Raw genomic sequence first — 17,031 nt, 5'->3', positions numbered from 1 at the left:
AGTGATAAACCTCAAGTATTCAAATCCAAATCGAAGGTTTCTTTGTGACTCGCTCCTGTTCCGTGCAGATTTCATCGCGGTCATCAAGACGTTTTATCTGTTATGTACTATTTATTTTTCACCGCTGTTTCTTCATGTTTCTTTAGAAATTCGAGCGTCTGTAAAAAGAGCGATGTGCGAAGGTTACAACTACCACCATCATTCTTTAGCTACAGATCCTGCCGAGAACCCAAGAAAATTTTGGTTCTGCGTTAAATCGCTGAGTGGGTCCAAGGTATCTATCCAGTCACTCGTAGGCCAGTCTGGGGAGGCAAACAGAAGACAGCAAATGAGAAGATGAAGTTTTAAACCATCCACTCAAGAGGATCGTATAAACATACCGTCGTTCGACTATAGCACACACTCGCGCATGAAGAACACGGAAATTGGTATCCGTGGCTTAGAGAAACAACTGAAAGAGCTGAAAACAAATGAATCACAACTCCAGATGGAATCCCAGTTTTGCCGGCCAGGGTGGCCGAGCGGTTCTAGGCGCTACAGTCTGGAACCGCGCGAGCGCTGCGGTCGCAGGTTTGAATCCTACCTCGGGCATGGATGTGTGTGATGTCATTAGGTTAGTTAGGTTTAAGTAGTTCTAAGTTCTAGGGGACTGATGACCTCAGAAGTTAAGTCCCATAGTGCTTGGAGCCATTTGAACCATTTGAATCCCAGTTCGGTTTTACAGAGAGAACTCTATGGCATTAGTCCCTTATGTAGACTGCATTTATCGCGAATCTTTCGCCTAGCGAAAAGTCTCAAGCGTATGCAAAGAGAGCGCAGGTGGCTCTTGTATATAGGAAGGGTAAAAGAACGGGCCGACAAAATTACAGACCAATATCTTTAACATCGGTATGGTGCAGAGTCCTTGAATATATTCTTTATTCGAGTATAATACATTTCCTTGAGACGGTAAAGCTTCTGTCGACAAATCAGCAAGGATTTAGAAAGCACCGCTAGTGCGAAACTCAGCTTGCCCGTCTCTTACACGATATCCTGCAAACTATGGATGAAGGGCACCTGGCGGATTCCGTATTCCTAGATTTCCGTAAAGCATCGGACACGGAGTCTCACTGCCGAGTGTACAAGACTAACGAACAGGTTCCCAGGATTGTGAGTGGCTCGAAGACTTCTTAAGTAAGAGAACCCTGTATATTGTCTTGGACGGCGATTGTTCAGCAGATACAAAGGTATCGTCAGGAGTGCCTCAGGGAAGTGTGATAGGAGCACTGCTATTGTCTTTATACATAAATGATCTAGCGGATAGAGTACGCAGCAGTCTGCAGCTGTTTGCTGATGACGCTGTGGTGTGCGAGAATGTGTCGTTGGTGAGCGACTGTAAGAGAATACAAGATGATTTAGACAAAATTTGTAGTTGGTGTGATGAATGGCAGGTAACTATAAATATAGAAAATGTAAGTTAATGTTCGGATAAAGCATGAGTAGTGTTCTACTTGACACAGTCACGTCGATTACATATCTAAGTCTAACGCTGCAAAGCAATATAAAATGGAATGCGGATGTAATTAGTGTAGTGGCGAAGGCGGATAGCCTACTTCAGTATATTGGGAGAATTTTAGGAAAGTGCGGTTCATCTGTAAAGGAGACCGCATATAGGAGGCAAGTGAGACATATTCTTGAGTACTGTTCGAATGTTTAGGATCCGCACCAGGTCGGATTAAAGGAAGATCGATTGGTTGTTTTGGGGAAGGAGACCAGACAGCGAGGTCATTGGTCTCATCGGATTAGGGAAGGACGGGGAAGGAAGTCAGCCGTGCCCTTTGAAAGGAACCATTCCGGCATTTGCCTGGAGCGATTTAGGGAAATCACGGAAAACCTAAATCAGGATGGCCGGACGCGAGATTAAAGGAAGACATCGAAGCAATTTGTTGCTAGATTTGCTACCGCAAATATTACGGAGATGATACGGGAACTCAAAGGGGAATTGCTGGATAGAGTACGACATTATTTTCGATGAGCACTATCGAGAAAATTTGTAAAACGGGTATTTGAGGCTCATTTCAGAGCTATTTTACTACCCCCAACGTAGATTTTGCGTTGAGGACCACGAGGACAAGGTCAGTAAGATTAGAGATTGTATGGAGCCATATAAAATATCATTTTTCCCTACCTTGTCTGCCCCGATAGCTGAGTGGTCAGCGCGCCGGTCTATCACGCCAAGGGGCCCGGGTACGATTCCCGGCTGGGTCTGAGATTTTCTCCGCTCAGGGACTGGGTGTTGTGTTGTCTTCATTATCGTTTCATCATCATCAGTGGAAGTCAACGGGAAACCACCACTGGAATCACTTCCCTAGACGCTCACGCGGTGCAACTCTCTGACGAGGCTTCCCTCATGACAAGACCTGCCGTCAGTCAGAACGCAAAAATTTTTTTTCCCTACCTGTATTTGCGTGTGGAACAGGAAAGGAAATGACTAATAGTGGTACAGTGTACTGCCACGCACCGTACGGTGGTTTTTGCGGTGTGTGTGTATATGTAGTTCAGTTCTTCAATTCTTCGTTTATAGACTTCCTAGTCACTCGTCCCCAGAAAAAGTACCGTTGTCTTGCATGGTCCAACGGACCGTGTTCGGGAAGGGAAAAAGAAGAGAGAGAGAGAGAGAGAGAGAGAGAGAGAGAGAGAGAACATTAAGTCAAATGGCTCTGAGCACTATGGGACTTAACTTCTGAGGTCATCAGTCCCCTAGAACTTAGAACTACTTAAACCCAACTAACCTAAGGACATCACACACATCCATGCCCGAAGCAAGATTCGAACCTGCGACCGTAGCGGTAGCGCGGTTCCTGACTGCAGCTCCTAGAACCGCTCGGCCACCCCACAGTAAGTCCACTGCCCACTATGAAAATGGAATGAACTACAGTTGGTGGGAAGGGACGAGGGGTAGGGATGTACACCCTCTCCTACATGTCATCTCGACCCCTGTAACGTTGTTTTGTGACGAATGTCCAGGCCGGAATAAAAACAACACTGTGACGTTTCCAATGCCGGCCGTGGTGGCCGAGCGGTTCTAGGCACTTCAGTCAGGAACCGCGCGACTACTACGGTAGCAGATTCGAATCCTCCCTCGGGGATGGATGTGTGTGATGTCCTTAGGTTAGTTAGGTTTAAGTAGTTCTAAGTCTATGGGACTGATGACCTCAGATGTTAAGTCCCATAGTGCTCAGAGCCATTTGAACCATTTGATCCGTTAACAGAAGCAAAACTGTCCTCTTTTCGTAGTGCATGATATATCTGTCATCCATTCTGCATTATCCTAGCGTGTTCTCATTATCACTTGTGACCTCCGCTTTACGTTTTGTGCGACGAATCTTTGTTACTATTGCCAGCTGAGAGCGCGCATTGAATTTGAAGTATCACTTTCTCAGTTTTCTTTAACCGCTACTTTCTTTTCAAATCAAATTTGTATCAAAGCAAATACGGGAGTCCCTTTAGGCCGTATACCAAGATGCAGCTCAGGGATTCAGTGACGTGACAGAGCTCTGGTATTTAACAACACATTTTTCCCCCTTCTTTTTACCGAGAGAGAAATCTGAAGCGCGACGAAAATCCGATGTAGCAGTCTCACCAGAGGCTTGCACCTCAAACACTGGCTGTAAACGAAATTCTTCTGACCACATACACTGTCGGCAATTTCAATGCAGATGGCATATTTTGTGGAATACTTACCCACTTGCCGTAAACTTTGAATGCTGTTCTCGTGGTACGGTGGTCCGTACTCTACCTCACCCTAAGCAATCCATTAAATGCTCTCCCACACGGATAAAGGCGCAACGGATTAAAAAAGAGCGGATGGGCGGCAGGGAGTGGGGGACGGCAGTGAGAAGGGGAGAAGTCGGAGAAGAGGGACTGCCACGAACAGCCGGCGGACAAAATCTTAAAGTGGAAAACTCGCCGCTCCTCTTTTATCTTAAGATGTATTAAAAAGTCGTCCCTCGCGCGGCCGGGCCGGTTTCCTCCTCTCGTTCCCCTCCACTCCCCTACGCCTCCCTCCCCTCTCCCTCTCCCTCGCCCTTCCCCCCCTCCCCCTCCCTCACCACTCGGATCTGCCGCCCGCCCCTCCCGCGGTGCTGCCGCGTCGTGCTACGAGCAGTAATTATGCAGATTGCAGACCCGCCATTGGGCGATGCCGGCGCTGACGTCAGCAATCAGAGGCCCTCTTTTTAAAGCGGATCGCAGACGGCCTGCGGGACGAGTACAACGCACGCGTCGCAACGCAAGACCACATGCGAGAACGGCCTCTGCAAGGGGTCAGAGCAGAAACGTAGAATCGCGTTGCTTGCAGGACGTACTCTCACTCAGATTACCCAGTATATCAAAACGCTAATCGGGCACCTAGAGTGTAATCTATTTATACAATTCTTTTAGTTGTTGTGTCTATTATTTTAGGTTCCAGGACGGTACAGTACAGTTACGAATATTTACAGACACAGACATATACGCAAGACTTTGTAAAAGTCGAACTGATTTTGAGGCCCAGAATTCGGCAGTCTTGATTGCTGGGACATTTGCTAATACCAGATCTTCCAGCGTGCAGGCTTCAGGCAACTTCGGGCAGACAAGAGATGTTCAGCGTCTTGAACTTCTCCACACCTCCACCACTACAAATTTCATTTTCACCGCGTCGCCCCAGTTAGCAGTCTTTCAGAGTCTTCCACGTCTGGTAGAGTAGCTAGGAATCGGCAATAGGCTCTTCCTTTAGATTTTGGCTGTTACTTCCACTTGCAAGTTTCCCCACAGTTCCATTCGGCAAGCGGAAGATAATGACGTAATTGCTTCAGTTTTTCGAACACAGCTCTTTCTTGAATTTATCTCAAAGCATGACGCATCGCTTCCAAACAATGGACGCCTGGAATCATTTTCCTGTTTTTTCATCTCAAGCTCTGCGACTGTTCTTTTATATCCTGGGGTGCTATACCTACAAGATGGTAGTTTTTGTCAACTGGAGTCGGTAGTAGGCAACTAGTTATAATACGGGCTGTTTCGTTAAGAACGGTGTCAACGTGCCTGCTGCGTGTGCTCTTCGAGCAGACTGTTGCTGCATATTCGGCTGTGGAGAAACATAGACGTAGAACAGATGTAAGTAGAAGATTTAGTCGAGCCCCCCAACGTCCTGTGAACGAGCTTGCGTATGATATGACTTCGGCTGCCGGCTTTGAGCTTCATGTTCTCGCAATGAGCTCAAAAAAGTAAGTGTGCGCTCGAATTTTACTCCGTGATATGTAGTGTTATCCTAGTGTCGTAGTTGCTTTTCCCCTTCAAGTTAGTTCCACTTTCCCTACAGCTTGTCGACTTCTCAATGAAATACGCAGACTTGTGTTTGGGATGGGTTAGGTTTTGGTTACTGTCATAGTATTCTGCCAGATCTTAGAGGGCTGCAGCCAATTTAATTTCTACCTCCTCAAACGCTCTTTCTTTGGTTTCAACTAATGTGTCGTCGGCATTAATGAAATATTGGACACTGATGTAGATATTATACAGCAGCGGTGCCAGCACGCTGCTTTGAGGAAGGGCGTTCTTTCGGATTCTCCATCGGCTTTTCTTGTTATTCAGGTTGACAAAGAACCGCCTGTTTTGTAGTAGGCTTTGTATGAACTGCATTGAATTGTAGTCCTTGGTGACTGAATAAATCTTCCTTGCGATTTGAAAATACTATCTTTCATCGTAACTGACTTTAATTTGAATTGCGCTTACGGGAGCAATTACTCCAATCACAGTCCATGGATTCCCTGTAGTAGCTTGAGAAACAACGGGAATAGTCTCATAAATATATAATATCACGTGAAGCCGTTGTGTTGTTTAGGAGCAGCCTAATCGGACCTGTGAATCATCCGAAACAATCTATAACAAGAAACTAGAACCAATGGAAATGTATGGCTGTCACAGAATGTTTCAGATTAAATGGTCAGTTAAGGTAAGTAGTGTGAGAGTATTGAAACAGATAAGATTCTGGCGTTGGAAGGAGAAGCAGTGGGGAAAAGTAGGGGCACAAAGAACACTACAGTATTCATAACAAGTTATGTTCAAATGTGTGTGAAATCTTATGGGACTTAACTGCTAAGGTCATCAGTCCCTAAGCTTACACACTACATAACCTAAATTATCCTAAGGACAAATACACACACACACACACACACACACACACACACACACACACACACACACACACGCCCGAGGGAGGATCCGAACCTCTGCCGGGACCAGCCGCACAGTCCATGACTGCGCGCATAACAAGTTAAACAGAATATTTGGTGTAGTAAAATTTAGAAAAGAAAGGACAATTTCAAGATAGGAAAAGACTGAAAGTAACACCATATCAGTCAGAAATCTTAAGACACTAAAAATAATACTAGAAATCATAACCATTAGTGGACAACATGGGCTGTTCTTGACACAAACATTTCCGCAGTTGGTATCTGCAGTCGGGCAACACTGCCATTGTACTGTGAAACGTCAACAAATAGCGTGATATATACTATTCCACTTGAATGCTTATCTCTTGGTTTGAAGGAGAACAACAAAATCATGTAGCCAGTTGTTCTCAGTTCTTAGAGCTAATTAGTGCTTCTAGTGGATGTGAATGCAATGCCGCATTCCTCTATGAGAAACAGCATTCCAGTAACACTGCTCACGCTGCACGCATCCGAGTCAGGACTTTGATCCCAGGTTTACATATTAATGCTTGTGCAGCGACCTGGCGAAATAATCTGAACAATTTTGCTGCTGCCGCTATGCAGTTCATGAGACGTAGCGTTCTTTCTGCAAAGAAAGATTTATGGATATTTGTAATGAGTCAGGATTTGCAGTTAATTGCTAGACTCCTTCGCAACGCGCCAGTGCAACGACATCGTAATTGTGAGATTCGTAAATCATTCTGCGGTAGTTTTTAACAGAAAATGTGGGAGAAGTGAAGCTTTGTACTACCTACTACATTCTGTGGCGTTAACTAACCACGATGCACTGTCTGCCTCAGTTTTTAACGGGCTAAAAGCTAAATATTATGCTAGCTGCATTGTTTTTCTCGGGAATGCAAGACAGTAGTATAACTGGAAAATTAACGAAATGATCTATACACCGCCTTTACAGTGGCTTATTTTATTAGATAACATATGCCTGGAAACACAATTTCGTCTTCTTTGAATCAAACGGCTGCTGAATAACTTCAACGTGACAGAGTATTTTATGTGAAAAAATTATCAAAAAATTATGGTGAAAGTCCAGAGAAAATCACAAGTATCATGTACAAACGAATACTGCCAACATTTTTTTGTGTATGATACCGCACTGAAGTTTCTTTCTCATTCTGTTTCCGTTGCAAGACTACTGTTCCGACGAACCTCTTCATTTGTAGATCGCTGTAACCTACCACGGATACGTGTTTTTATTTGTTTATGCATTTGTTTATTTCAAGCTGACATCGCTGTGAAGGTCCTTCAACAGTCAGCTGGAGTTCTGAAGATTAAGCCTAGCTTCTTAATGTTCATTGGCTAATAAAATTAGATGATTTAAAACGGTAGGACCTTCTTATTAATTTTCCAGTACAGTTAAAATTTCCCTAATTTATTGTTCGCAAATTTTCGATGGGTTTTCGTTTATCAAATGCTTCGCGCATCCTACAAATTGTAAAAAAGAACATTGTACAGAAATTAAGGAACCAGGAACGAATGCTAGTTATTGGATTCAGTACATTATCTAATCTGATGACCAGAGAACTAACACTTCTTTCACAACAGCTTTATAGTCCGTTTTCCTAAAATTAGTTTAGACATTGATTAACAAATACATTCACACAGAATCATATCTGTGTTGTTTAAACTTCAGTGACAGTGAACGAATAGTTTAGAACTGTTCATATTTTAAACCCTACCGCCGAGTAGATACGTATCAATGTTGCGAGAAGCTCTGGGTTTACCTTCGTTTGCATTCAGTAGCGACAGCAGTAAAGTTTTAGACAAAACGACAGAAATGAGAATCATACCTCTGGCGTTACGTTAGAGTCTGTATAAATTCTATTGCTATTATGTGAATATTATATGATGCAAAAGCGATGGAATGCAGAATTCGACAATCACCGCCTTTAAATATAACGGTGCAAGATTACGAAACAAGTTTGAGGGGTAAATAAGTACTGGTGATGAGAAAGAGAAGCGATGCAGCACGCAGAAGATGTAAACTGAAAGATTCTAGAGAACGCTTTCCACACGTTCTGTCAGACTTTGATCCTACTTGAACGAAAACTTTTTTAAGCTGAACGCTGCACGTCCATATTGCCATGCAGATGTCCATATATATCTATTTTTATACGCCGGATGGTTTGTACATCGCACAAACCATCGTTGTACTGTCTGTGAAGTAACTTCCACAGCGGTACAACAATGCAGGAATTGTGAGTCCCCCTTGATGCTAAACACTTTATGTTACTTATTTACATACAAAAAGTGTTTTTCATCAAGGTGGACTCAAAACTCTTATATTGTTGTTTATCTATGCAAACACGGATCAAATGGAAGAGTTGCAAGATAAAGCTATCGTTCCACAGTAATAGAATGTACTACTGCTCTTTCTACAACATTGTAAAACGAACTCTACTACAAGCATCCGAAGGTGTCTTGAAATGTTCACGTAGATCCTTAAAAGTATCAGAGATCGATCATAATTAAGATAATGAACATCCGAAATAACGTCAAGTGAAGTGTATAAAGTCATTCAAGGTACAAAGTAATGGAAGGTACCGCTAGACAATGGCGTTTCTATAGCGATTATTATAGCTGCATAGAAAGGAACTTTCGAAATTATTTAGTCTTTCTGCACACGAAAGCAATTTGGAACAAGCCTGTTATCCTATCTCACGAGAAAGATAGGACATAAAAATAACTAGGGGTATTCACTAAACTTATCACTAACTGTATAAAAAATGTGGGTATTTTGGTCAAGCAAAGAACCAAGCTAGCTTTAAAACTGGATATTACACAGTAGAGCACTTGCAGACCGTGACGAAATAATAAAATGAGTATCAGTTTCCACTGTGTTTCGGACTGATGGATTATGAGAAGCAATATATTAATTTTACCTGTGTTAATATATTGGAAAAAGTATACATCAGTACAACAACTTTCATTAGACTTTTTCAGATAGCGAGGAAATAAGAAATGAAAGATAACGTAGGCAAGGAGATTTCATATCATCAAATCAGATCAAGCGGAAGCTTTCAAATCCTTGAACGGGGAATACGAAAAAGTACTGGTGATGGAACTACATCGATTTAGTCGATAGCACTAAACTTTCTGCTACTCTGTAGATAGGCTTAAACAATTCAAGAACTGGAAGCGAAACTTGACGACAGGCAATTTAGACAAGAAGAGAAGCGATAGGAAAACACAGAAGACGACCAAATGGATGATGGGTAGATGACACGGGCGAGAGCAGCGTGAACGCGCATTGGCGGAAACCGTAATGCACTGAAAAGTCCACAGGCGGCCTTTATCCAGCAATGTAGGTTAATGATATTAGGTACAGCTTATCCTTGAAGTTCTTAATAAAATAGTTGAACTAGAAAGTCAGAATGTTGCAGCTGTTAAAAAAAATTAAGGCTTCCCTCGGAAAAAATTGTATCCAATAGACTAAAATCTTTACAAACTATATCCACATGGGATGTTTTTTCTACGATAAAGAAACGTCTTCAAGGTGTTAAAGCAGCCGAAACGTCAATTACACGCATTTGAAACGATTAACGTACAGGAAGAACTGGACGTATTCGGATCCAACGGATAAGATTCAAAATAATAAATGCTATTGACTAAATTGAACTAAATCATTGGAACAATTGGAAATATCAATAACTATTGGCTGTAAACAAAAAGAAAATGAGGAGAGACTAATCGAGAAAGAAGAAAGTGTGACCCCAGAAAGGGAAGAATAACGGAAGAAGTGTTATTGTACGCTATTTCTCAGACTAAAATGAATTTTAACTTCCTTTTCAATCATTTACCTTGTCCTGTAGTGGATATGTCTTCCCTCCCTTTCTGTGAGCGTTTTTCTACGTTTAGCGTTTTTCTAGTGAGATGAGATCTAGTTCTGTACCCGCCAAAACGATTAATAAAAGCTGAACTAGCATAGGTACGTTTTTCCGGTTTCGCAGATGTTCGCTCTTCAACTACGGGCTGCATTCGAACCGGTCTGAACAACCTTCCCGTTTCAAGGGTAACACATAGGACGCATTGAAAGATGAGCATTACTGCGATCTTCTTCTCTTGAGCGGATGCTTATTAAACGACGTACAATATGTGCAGTTATCTCTCTCACTAATTATCGTAGTGTGATAGTGAATTAGACTATACTAACTTGATACCGCATTCGCCCAAAGAATGCTCATGCTGGTTACTACATTCGACAGGTTCCGTTAATCAATATTCCGGAGTTTGTTGGTCAGCTATACAACAGATGTCAGCAACAGTAAGATACCGTCAAGGGAACTATAGCAAGGTAAAACAGTACAATGACGCTATCCGACTTTATAGCCGCATGCCACTCTTGATTTTTTTGTTTTCCTTTATCCAGCTTCTGTTAAGTTTCAACCGTTTCCGCAAACAACTCCCACTAAAATATCAGGGTGGCATGAGTATAGCAATATCTCATGGCCACCTCAGTAGACGATTTGATTGATAACTGGTGTTCTGGACGTCATTTACCCACACAGCAATGAGAGCTGTCACTTTCGGTTTCCACTGTGGTGCTACTTCGGCCGCGCAAAGCGTTGTGGCTTCTACTTCTCAAGCAGGAAAGTTTTCCGGACTCAAAAGTTTCTCCTATTCTGTGAAAAAATTTAACATCAGCCCTGTTAAAATTAATGGCTCAAATGGCTCTGAGCACTATGGGACTTAACTTCTGAGGTCATCAGTCCCCTAGAACTTAGAACTACTTAAACCTAACCAACCTAAGGACATCACAAACATCCAAGCCCGAGGCAGGATTCGAACCTGCGACCGTAGCGGTCGCTCGGTTCCAGACTGTAGCGCCTAGAACCACACGGTCGCTCCGGCCGGCTTCTGTTAAAATTAAGAACAGAGTTTTGACATGCTTATAGATACGCTTATAGAGATCCATATCATACATGATATAGTTAATAATTAACAATTTTAGGATTTTTTTATCTTTACTTGTACTGTGGAACTTCGCTTCCTGCCAAGTTTCATGATTCTATGACAACGGAAAGTGTCCTATCGGTTTTGATGAGAGAGTTTGCGAATATTAAAATACGTGACATAAATGGCAGTATCTTTTGATACCACTGACGTAGAAGGTTAAATGTTTTACACCGCTAAGGGCCTTTAGACTTCAGTATGTGACACAAATTTCAAATCGATACGACTACCCTCTCCTGAGACAAAGGGTTCTTAAGTTAGTCGGAAAGAAGGACAAAAAATGATCGTATAAGGTTCCGTTTTTACCGACTGAGTTACGGAACGCGCGCGACTTTGCTTTATTGAAACTTCCTAGCAGATTAACACTGTGTGCCGGATCAGGTCTCGAATCTGTGATCTGTGACCTCTGCCTTTTGCGGCCAAGTGCTCTACGAACTGAGGTACCCAAGCGAGACTCACGACTCATCGTCACAGCTTTACTTCCGCCGGTACCTGATCTCCTACTTCTCGAAGATGGGCTATTATCTGCCTGATGTCGCTCATCAGTGAGGTGCCTCGTCTACAAACGCCTCATTCACCAGCGTACTTCTTGCCACGATCAGTTAACTCACACGACATCGAGTCGCCAGACAGTGAAAAATAACTGACACCGCCAGAAGGTCCTTCCAGTGGACAAGATTGCTTCCCCTCATCTTCAGCCCCGTCAAATAAAGCCTTAGTGGCCGATAAAGAACTGCTTTTCCGTGGAAAAAATGGTTCAAATGGCTCGAAGCACTATGGGACTTTAACATCTGACATAATCAGTCACATAGACTTAGAACTGCTTAAACCTAACTAACCTAAAGACATCACACACATCCATGTCCGAGGCAGGATTCGAACCTGCGACCGTAGCAGCCGAGTGGTTCCGGACTGAAGCACCTAGAACCGCACGACCACAGCGGTCGGCCTTATCAATGGAGACAACACTATTATCCTTTTCAGTTATTTGATAAACGTTTCTAATATAAATGCACAACTCCAGTCGGGAGACCACATGGAATAATTAATGTAGAATTCATCTTCCATTCAAAATTGCTCGTATAGCGTAACTCTCAGCGAGCTAGCTTGCGAGAGAGGGAGGTGAGACTTGACCCGGATTGAATCTGCGTGGGGTGGTACGCAAGACAGCGTGAGTGTGGTTTTTATACGGTTTCCCACTCTCGTTTAGGAAAATCCTGGGCTGGTCTTCAAATTCAACCTCAGATAATACTACGCACAAACTGTTAAAACAAGACATAACAAAGAATAAAGTTCACACCTTGAACAAACAGATGGTCTTCAGCCGTCCCTCTGATGGGTTACTTTGATGACTGTGTTGTCAGGATGGTATCCGCCCACAACGTTAAATAATGAGATATGATTTGCGAAATCTAGAAAAACCGACTCCTTACTAAATGGGTAAACGTTAGGGCAGTGGTTCCCAAACCTAGGGGTAATTAACCCCCCCCCCCCCTTCCCTTGAGGGGTACAATAAAATTTCCTGAGGGTAGGAACAAAAGAGTGCAGTTGTGTTTGAGTCACGAAACTAAACTGTTTTTTAAAAGATTGATATTGTTATCATTGTTTTGTAAGAAAGTAATACTGATTACGTAAGTTACCAAAAATTATATTTTTGCTCAAATCTAGCATTAACGCTCGACCCCTCGACCCATTGCGGTGGATGTTACAGATTGTGAAACTTACATATGAACAGCTTCATTACACAGTCCGCCCACTACACACATAATTTATACAAAGAATATATGACACTAAAATCGAGACATCTATATATTGAAAATACGTTCTCCGTGTCGTAGACAGTTCCCATCAATAGACCAGAAGTTGCTTCATTATGCACTTTGGTACTATAAGCTAACTAGTTGCCAGCGCAACATAACGTACCAGTAACTACGTAACGTAATGTAAATTGAAGGGGGAGAAAGGAGAGGAAAGGAACTAATGCTCTCAGCTGCATCGAGATTATGTGCAGAATCAGCGGCGACGGGTCAAAATGTGTGCCGGACCTGGACTCGAACCCTAGATCTCCTGCTTACTGGGCGGTTGCTTTGACCACTGCGCCACCCCGGCACAGTGTTTATCTCAAATTACCAGACTACCTCGGTACGCTCCCCGGGCGACACTGTCACCTACCTAGCGCTACCTATCTACAGTCCCTGTACTTGTTCTCCATGGCCGCTAATTTTAGATTCCTGAAGGTGCTCGAACGTAAATGTGCATCTGCAATTACGGTTCTGGATTCGTTGCCCATGGAGGTGAAATAATTACGGGAATGTGAGGTGTCTGTTCTTTCAGACACCTAACTACCATATCCACATCGAGGGAAAACAATTATTAACAAAAAACACCGCGCGGGATTAGCCGAGCGGTCTTAGGCGCTGCAGTCATGGACTGTGCGGCTGGTCCCGGCGGAGGTTCGAGTCCTCCTTCGGGCATGGATGTGCGTGTTTGTCCTTAGGATAATTTAGGTTAAGTAGTGTGTAAGCTTAGGGACTGATGATCTTAGCAGTTAAGTCCCCTAAGATTTCACAAACATTTGAACATAAAACGCATCGTCTACGCTACTCCTCTCCCTAGCGACATTATCTTTACCCATACCATGTACTCCAATTTAAAATCAACCTAGCTAAATGAGGTATGTCCGAAATAACACATTCGTATGAACTACGTAATGGCTGCCGCACTGGTGTAGGGCATAAACAGTATTGTTACTGTTATTAGTGGCAGTGGTAAAAGATAAAGCTTCAAGTCTTCCAGTTTCTGCAATTCCAGAAGTACGGAATCCAGCAAATCAAGAGATTTACAAACGGTTAGTATAGTGCACACATTTTACTAAGTTCATTTTGAACTGAGGTGAAATAAATGTCACTAGGCAGAGGAGTAGTGCAGACGAAGCGTTTTTGTAACAAGCGTCTTTCCTCAATGTCGATATGGTAGTTAGGTGTCTTTTTCTGAGGCAGATCGGCATTCACGATGCACTGAGAATTTTTTCGTTGTATAAAAAAAGGTTGCTAGAAAGCAGCAGTACCAGCTGCCTCATTATTTATTTAGCGTATGGCTTACATGGATTTGGTATAATACATAAAAATAACATGTGTAAAACAAAGTGATAAAATTTCACAATGCAGTCACAACTATAAAGCAAAACGTACTAATAATTTAGTATATACAAATTTATATTTTAGAGTTGAGACCATTAATCCAGTCCAGTGAAGAGTTTAAAACTTCGAAGAAACCACAGTTTTTTTCCTGGATATGCTGTAAGGCGGCGTTCGGCGGTAATGTTATGCATGCCCTGACGATGTTCTCCGCAGTAACAGGTCAGTGATTCGCCATTGTAAAATGAGTCACAACAGATACCGTGCGACGTTCTTATTATGTCGAGTGTCTTCCGTATCTGGCGAGGCAGATCAATTCCTGGTTGTGAAGTAGGGTCGATAGTGAATTGAGTTTGAACCAGTTTCAGGGCTTACCAATATTCTCTCCACAAGTCGTTAATTTTGAAACTGTCACTAAGAAGTAGTTCTGCTAATGGTAGTGCGGGGGATCTAGAATTTAGCCTTTGCAGAGCAGAGTTAGCCAGGTCACTGTGTTGTGGAGAGTGTGGATTGGCTGCAATTTTGTTATATTCGTTAACTAGCCTTCCCTGTCTGCAAATATGAGGAGGAACGGTATCGCGATAATTGCCGCACTGAGTCGTTAGTTCGTGATTTAATACTGCGTCCAAATAGGCCAGGAAGGCCCAAAAGTACTGACCGGCCGCCGTGTCATCCTCAGCCTACAGGCGACACTGGATGCGGATACGGAGGGGCAGCTACTTCTCAGTCAAGTAGCTCCTCAGTTTGCCTCACAAGGGCTGAGCGCACCCCGCTTGCCAAGAGTGGTCGGTAGGCTGGATGGTCACCCATCCAACTGCTAGCCCAGCGCGATAGCGCTTAACTTCAGTGATCTGACGGGAAGCGGTGTTACCACTGCGGCATGGCCGTCGGCCGTGATTTAATATAGCACCTGCAAATACTAAATATCATTTATATTTCATCATTTTAAAAAATAAGTATTCAAAAAAAATTTTGGTGTACTAGCTAATACATGATCGCACTCGGGGTTAATGGTCTCTGAAAGGTTGGGAACCACTGCCTTAGGGGAAAAGAAAGAAGAAGCAAAGAAAGAATTTACCTCGCATTCAGTTCACACCCTCTGTGTTGTATCAGACATAGTCTAATTTAGTTTCAATGAAAGTGTAAATTAATATTGAATTTTTTGTTCTAATGCACTTACATACCTAAGAACTGCTTTCTCGTTGTGTAACGTGGTCTCTGCTCTATAAACTTTATCGCTGTTTTTTTTGACCTTACGTGTTCTGGTCCCCATCAATCACTAAAGAATATTCATGTGAAATTGCTAACACACGAGGGCTGTTAGTAAGTAATGCAACACCTTTTTTCTCGGCGGAATTTCTTGTCGAGTATCGTCATAGGCGATGAAACATGGGTTCATCACATCGAACCGGAAACAAAACGGCAGTCCAAAGAGTGGCACCACACCTCTGAAGAAGAAGAAGAAGAAGTTCAAAGCAGCACCCTTATTCATGACGACGGTCTTCTGATATTCTGAAGGATTATTCTTTTGGTGTCCTCCCTGACAGTGCAACGATCTAGTCTGAAATATATTTTGCTTCCCTCAAACGACTTCAGCATGTTCCAAGCACCCGAGAACAACTCACAAAACTTCATTGGACTATTCTTCTTCCACTACCATCCAGTCCGGATGTTGCACCTTGCCAGTTGCATGTGACTGACTCAATGAAAGATGCATTCCGTGGGAAGCAGGACGTGGACGATGAGGAGCTTATTGATGCAAGACGTTGGCCCCGACATCGGCCTCTAGAGTGGTACCATGTGGGCATATAGACCCTCCCAGTAGGGTCGTTTAAGTCCATTGTATTTAAAGGAGATTATGCTGAAAAATAGGGGTTTGTAGCCAGAAGAGTGGCGAATAACACGGTGTACTGGAATCGTAAATAAAACCAACCTGCTTTCAGAAATGAAGGGTTGCGTTACTTACTGAACGTCCCTCACAGAAAGGTGGAGCATTTGGCCGATTGGCAGGGCCAGAGATTGACGACGCGATTGCTTTGTAGAACAGCAGAGGACAGAGCTGGCCCATGGAGTCAGTGAGAAATGTAACCAGCCAGGTGTCGTAGGAGGCGGAACTTGGGTTTCTGGGCTGGACAGGTATTTGACGCGGTGCTGAGTGCGCGCCTGCCCTCTCGTTGCAGATGCACGGCTACGACGTGCACGGCGCGCCGCCCCCGCCGCCCCCGCACGACCTGGGCCCGCCGCCGGGCGACATGGCGCACCCCGACTCCACCGACTCGTACGTCACGTACCTGGAGAGCGACGACAGCCTGCAGCACGACGCGGCCAGCCCATAACGGACGCGCCGCCGACGCCTCGCCGGCAGGTGGGTACGCTCGCCTTGCTTTATTTAGAATTTCACGCGCCAAGCCAAGCCAGTGGCGCTTCGTGTTTATTTGGAGGACACACACTGTAGGCGGCACTGTGCCCACCCACGCTGCCCACCACTCGAGTCACTCCAGTTATCTCACCCGTGTGAACATCCTATCAAAGTGAGCTGAAGTTTAACCTTGCTTGTTAAATAAAGTACTCTGCCTTTGCACTCCGACTACTTCGTATACTGGTGGCGGTGTCTGACATACCGCCTCAGGGTTATGGGACTGCCACTATCCGTATGTTGTTGTTGTGGTCTTCAGTCCTGAGACGGGTTTGATGCACCT

General features: G+C 43.7%; 1 protein-coding gene across 1 annotated transcript in view; it reads left to right on the top strand.

The window, feature by feature from the left end:
* The window catches only part of LOC124616106 (insulin gene enhancer protein isl-1), a 448,316-nt gene extending 431,648 nt beyond the window's left edge, over positions 1–16,668 (top strand). Inside the window, exon 9 of the mRNA XM_047144366.1 lies at positions 16,513–16,668. Coding sequence (XP_047000322.1) covers positions 16,513–16,668 — 156 coding nt within the window. The remainder of the gene's footprint in view (positions 1–16,512) is intronic.
* Positions 16,669–17,031: the final 363 nt, after the last annotated feature.

Source organism: Schistocerca americana, chromosome 5 (genome assembly GCF_021461395.2).
Source record: "Schistocerca americana isolate TAMUIC-IGC-003095 chromosome 5, iqSchAmer2.1, whole genome shotgun sequence".
NCBI lineage: Eukaryota > Metazoa > Arthropoda > Insecta > Orthoptera > Acrididae > Schistocerca > Schistocerca americana.
The sequence above is the reverse complement of the archived record's forward strand: the minus strand, read 5'-3'. Positions and strand labels throughout refer to the sequence as shown.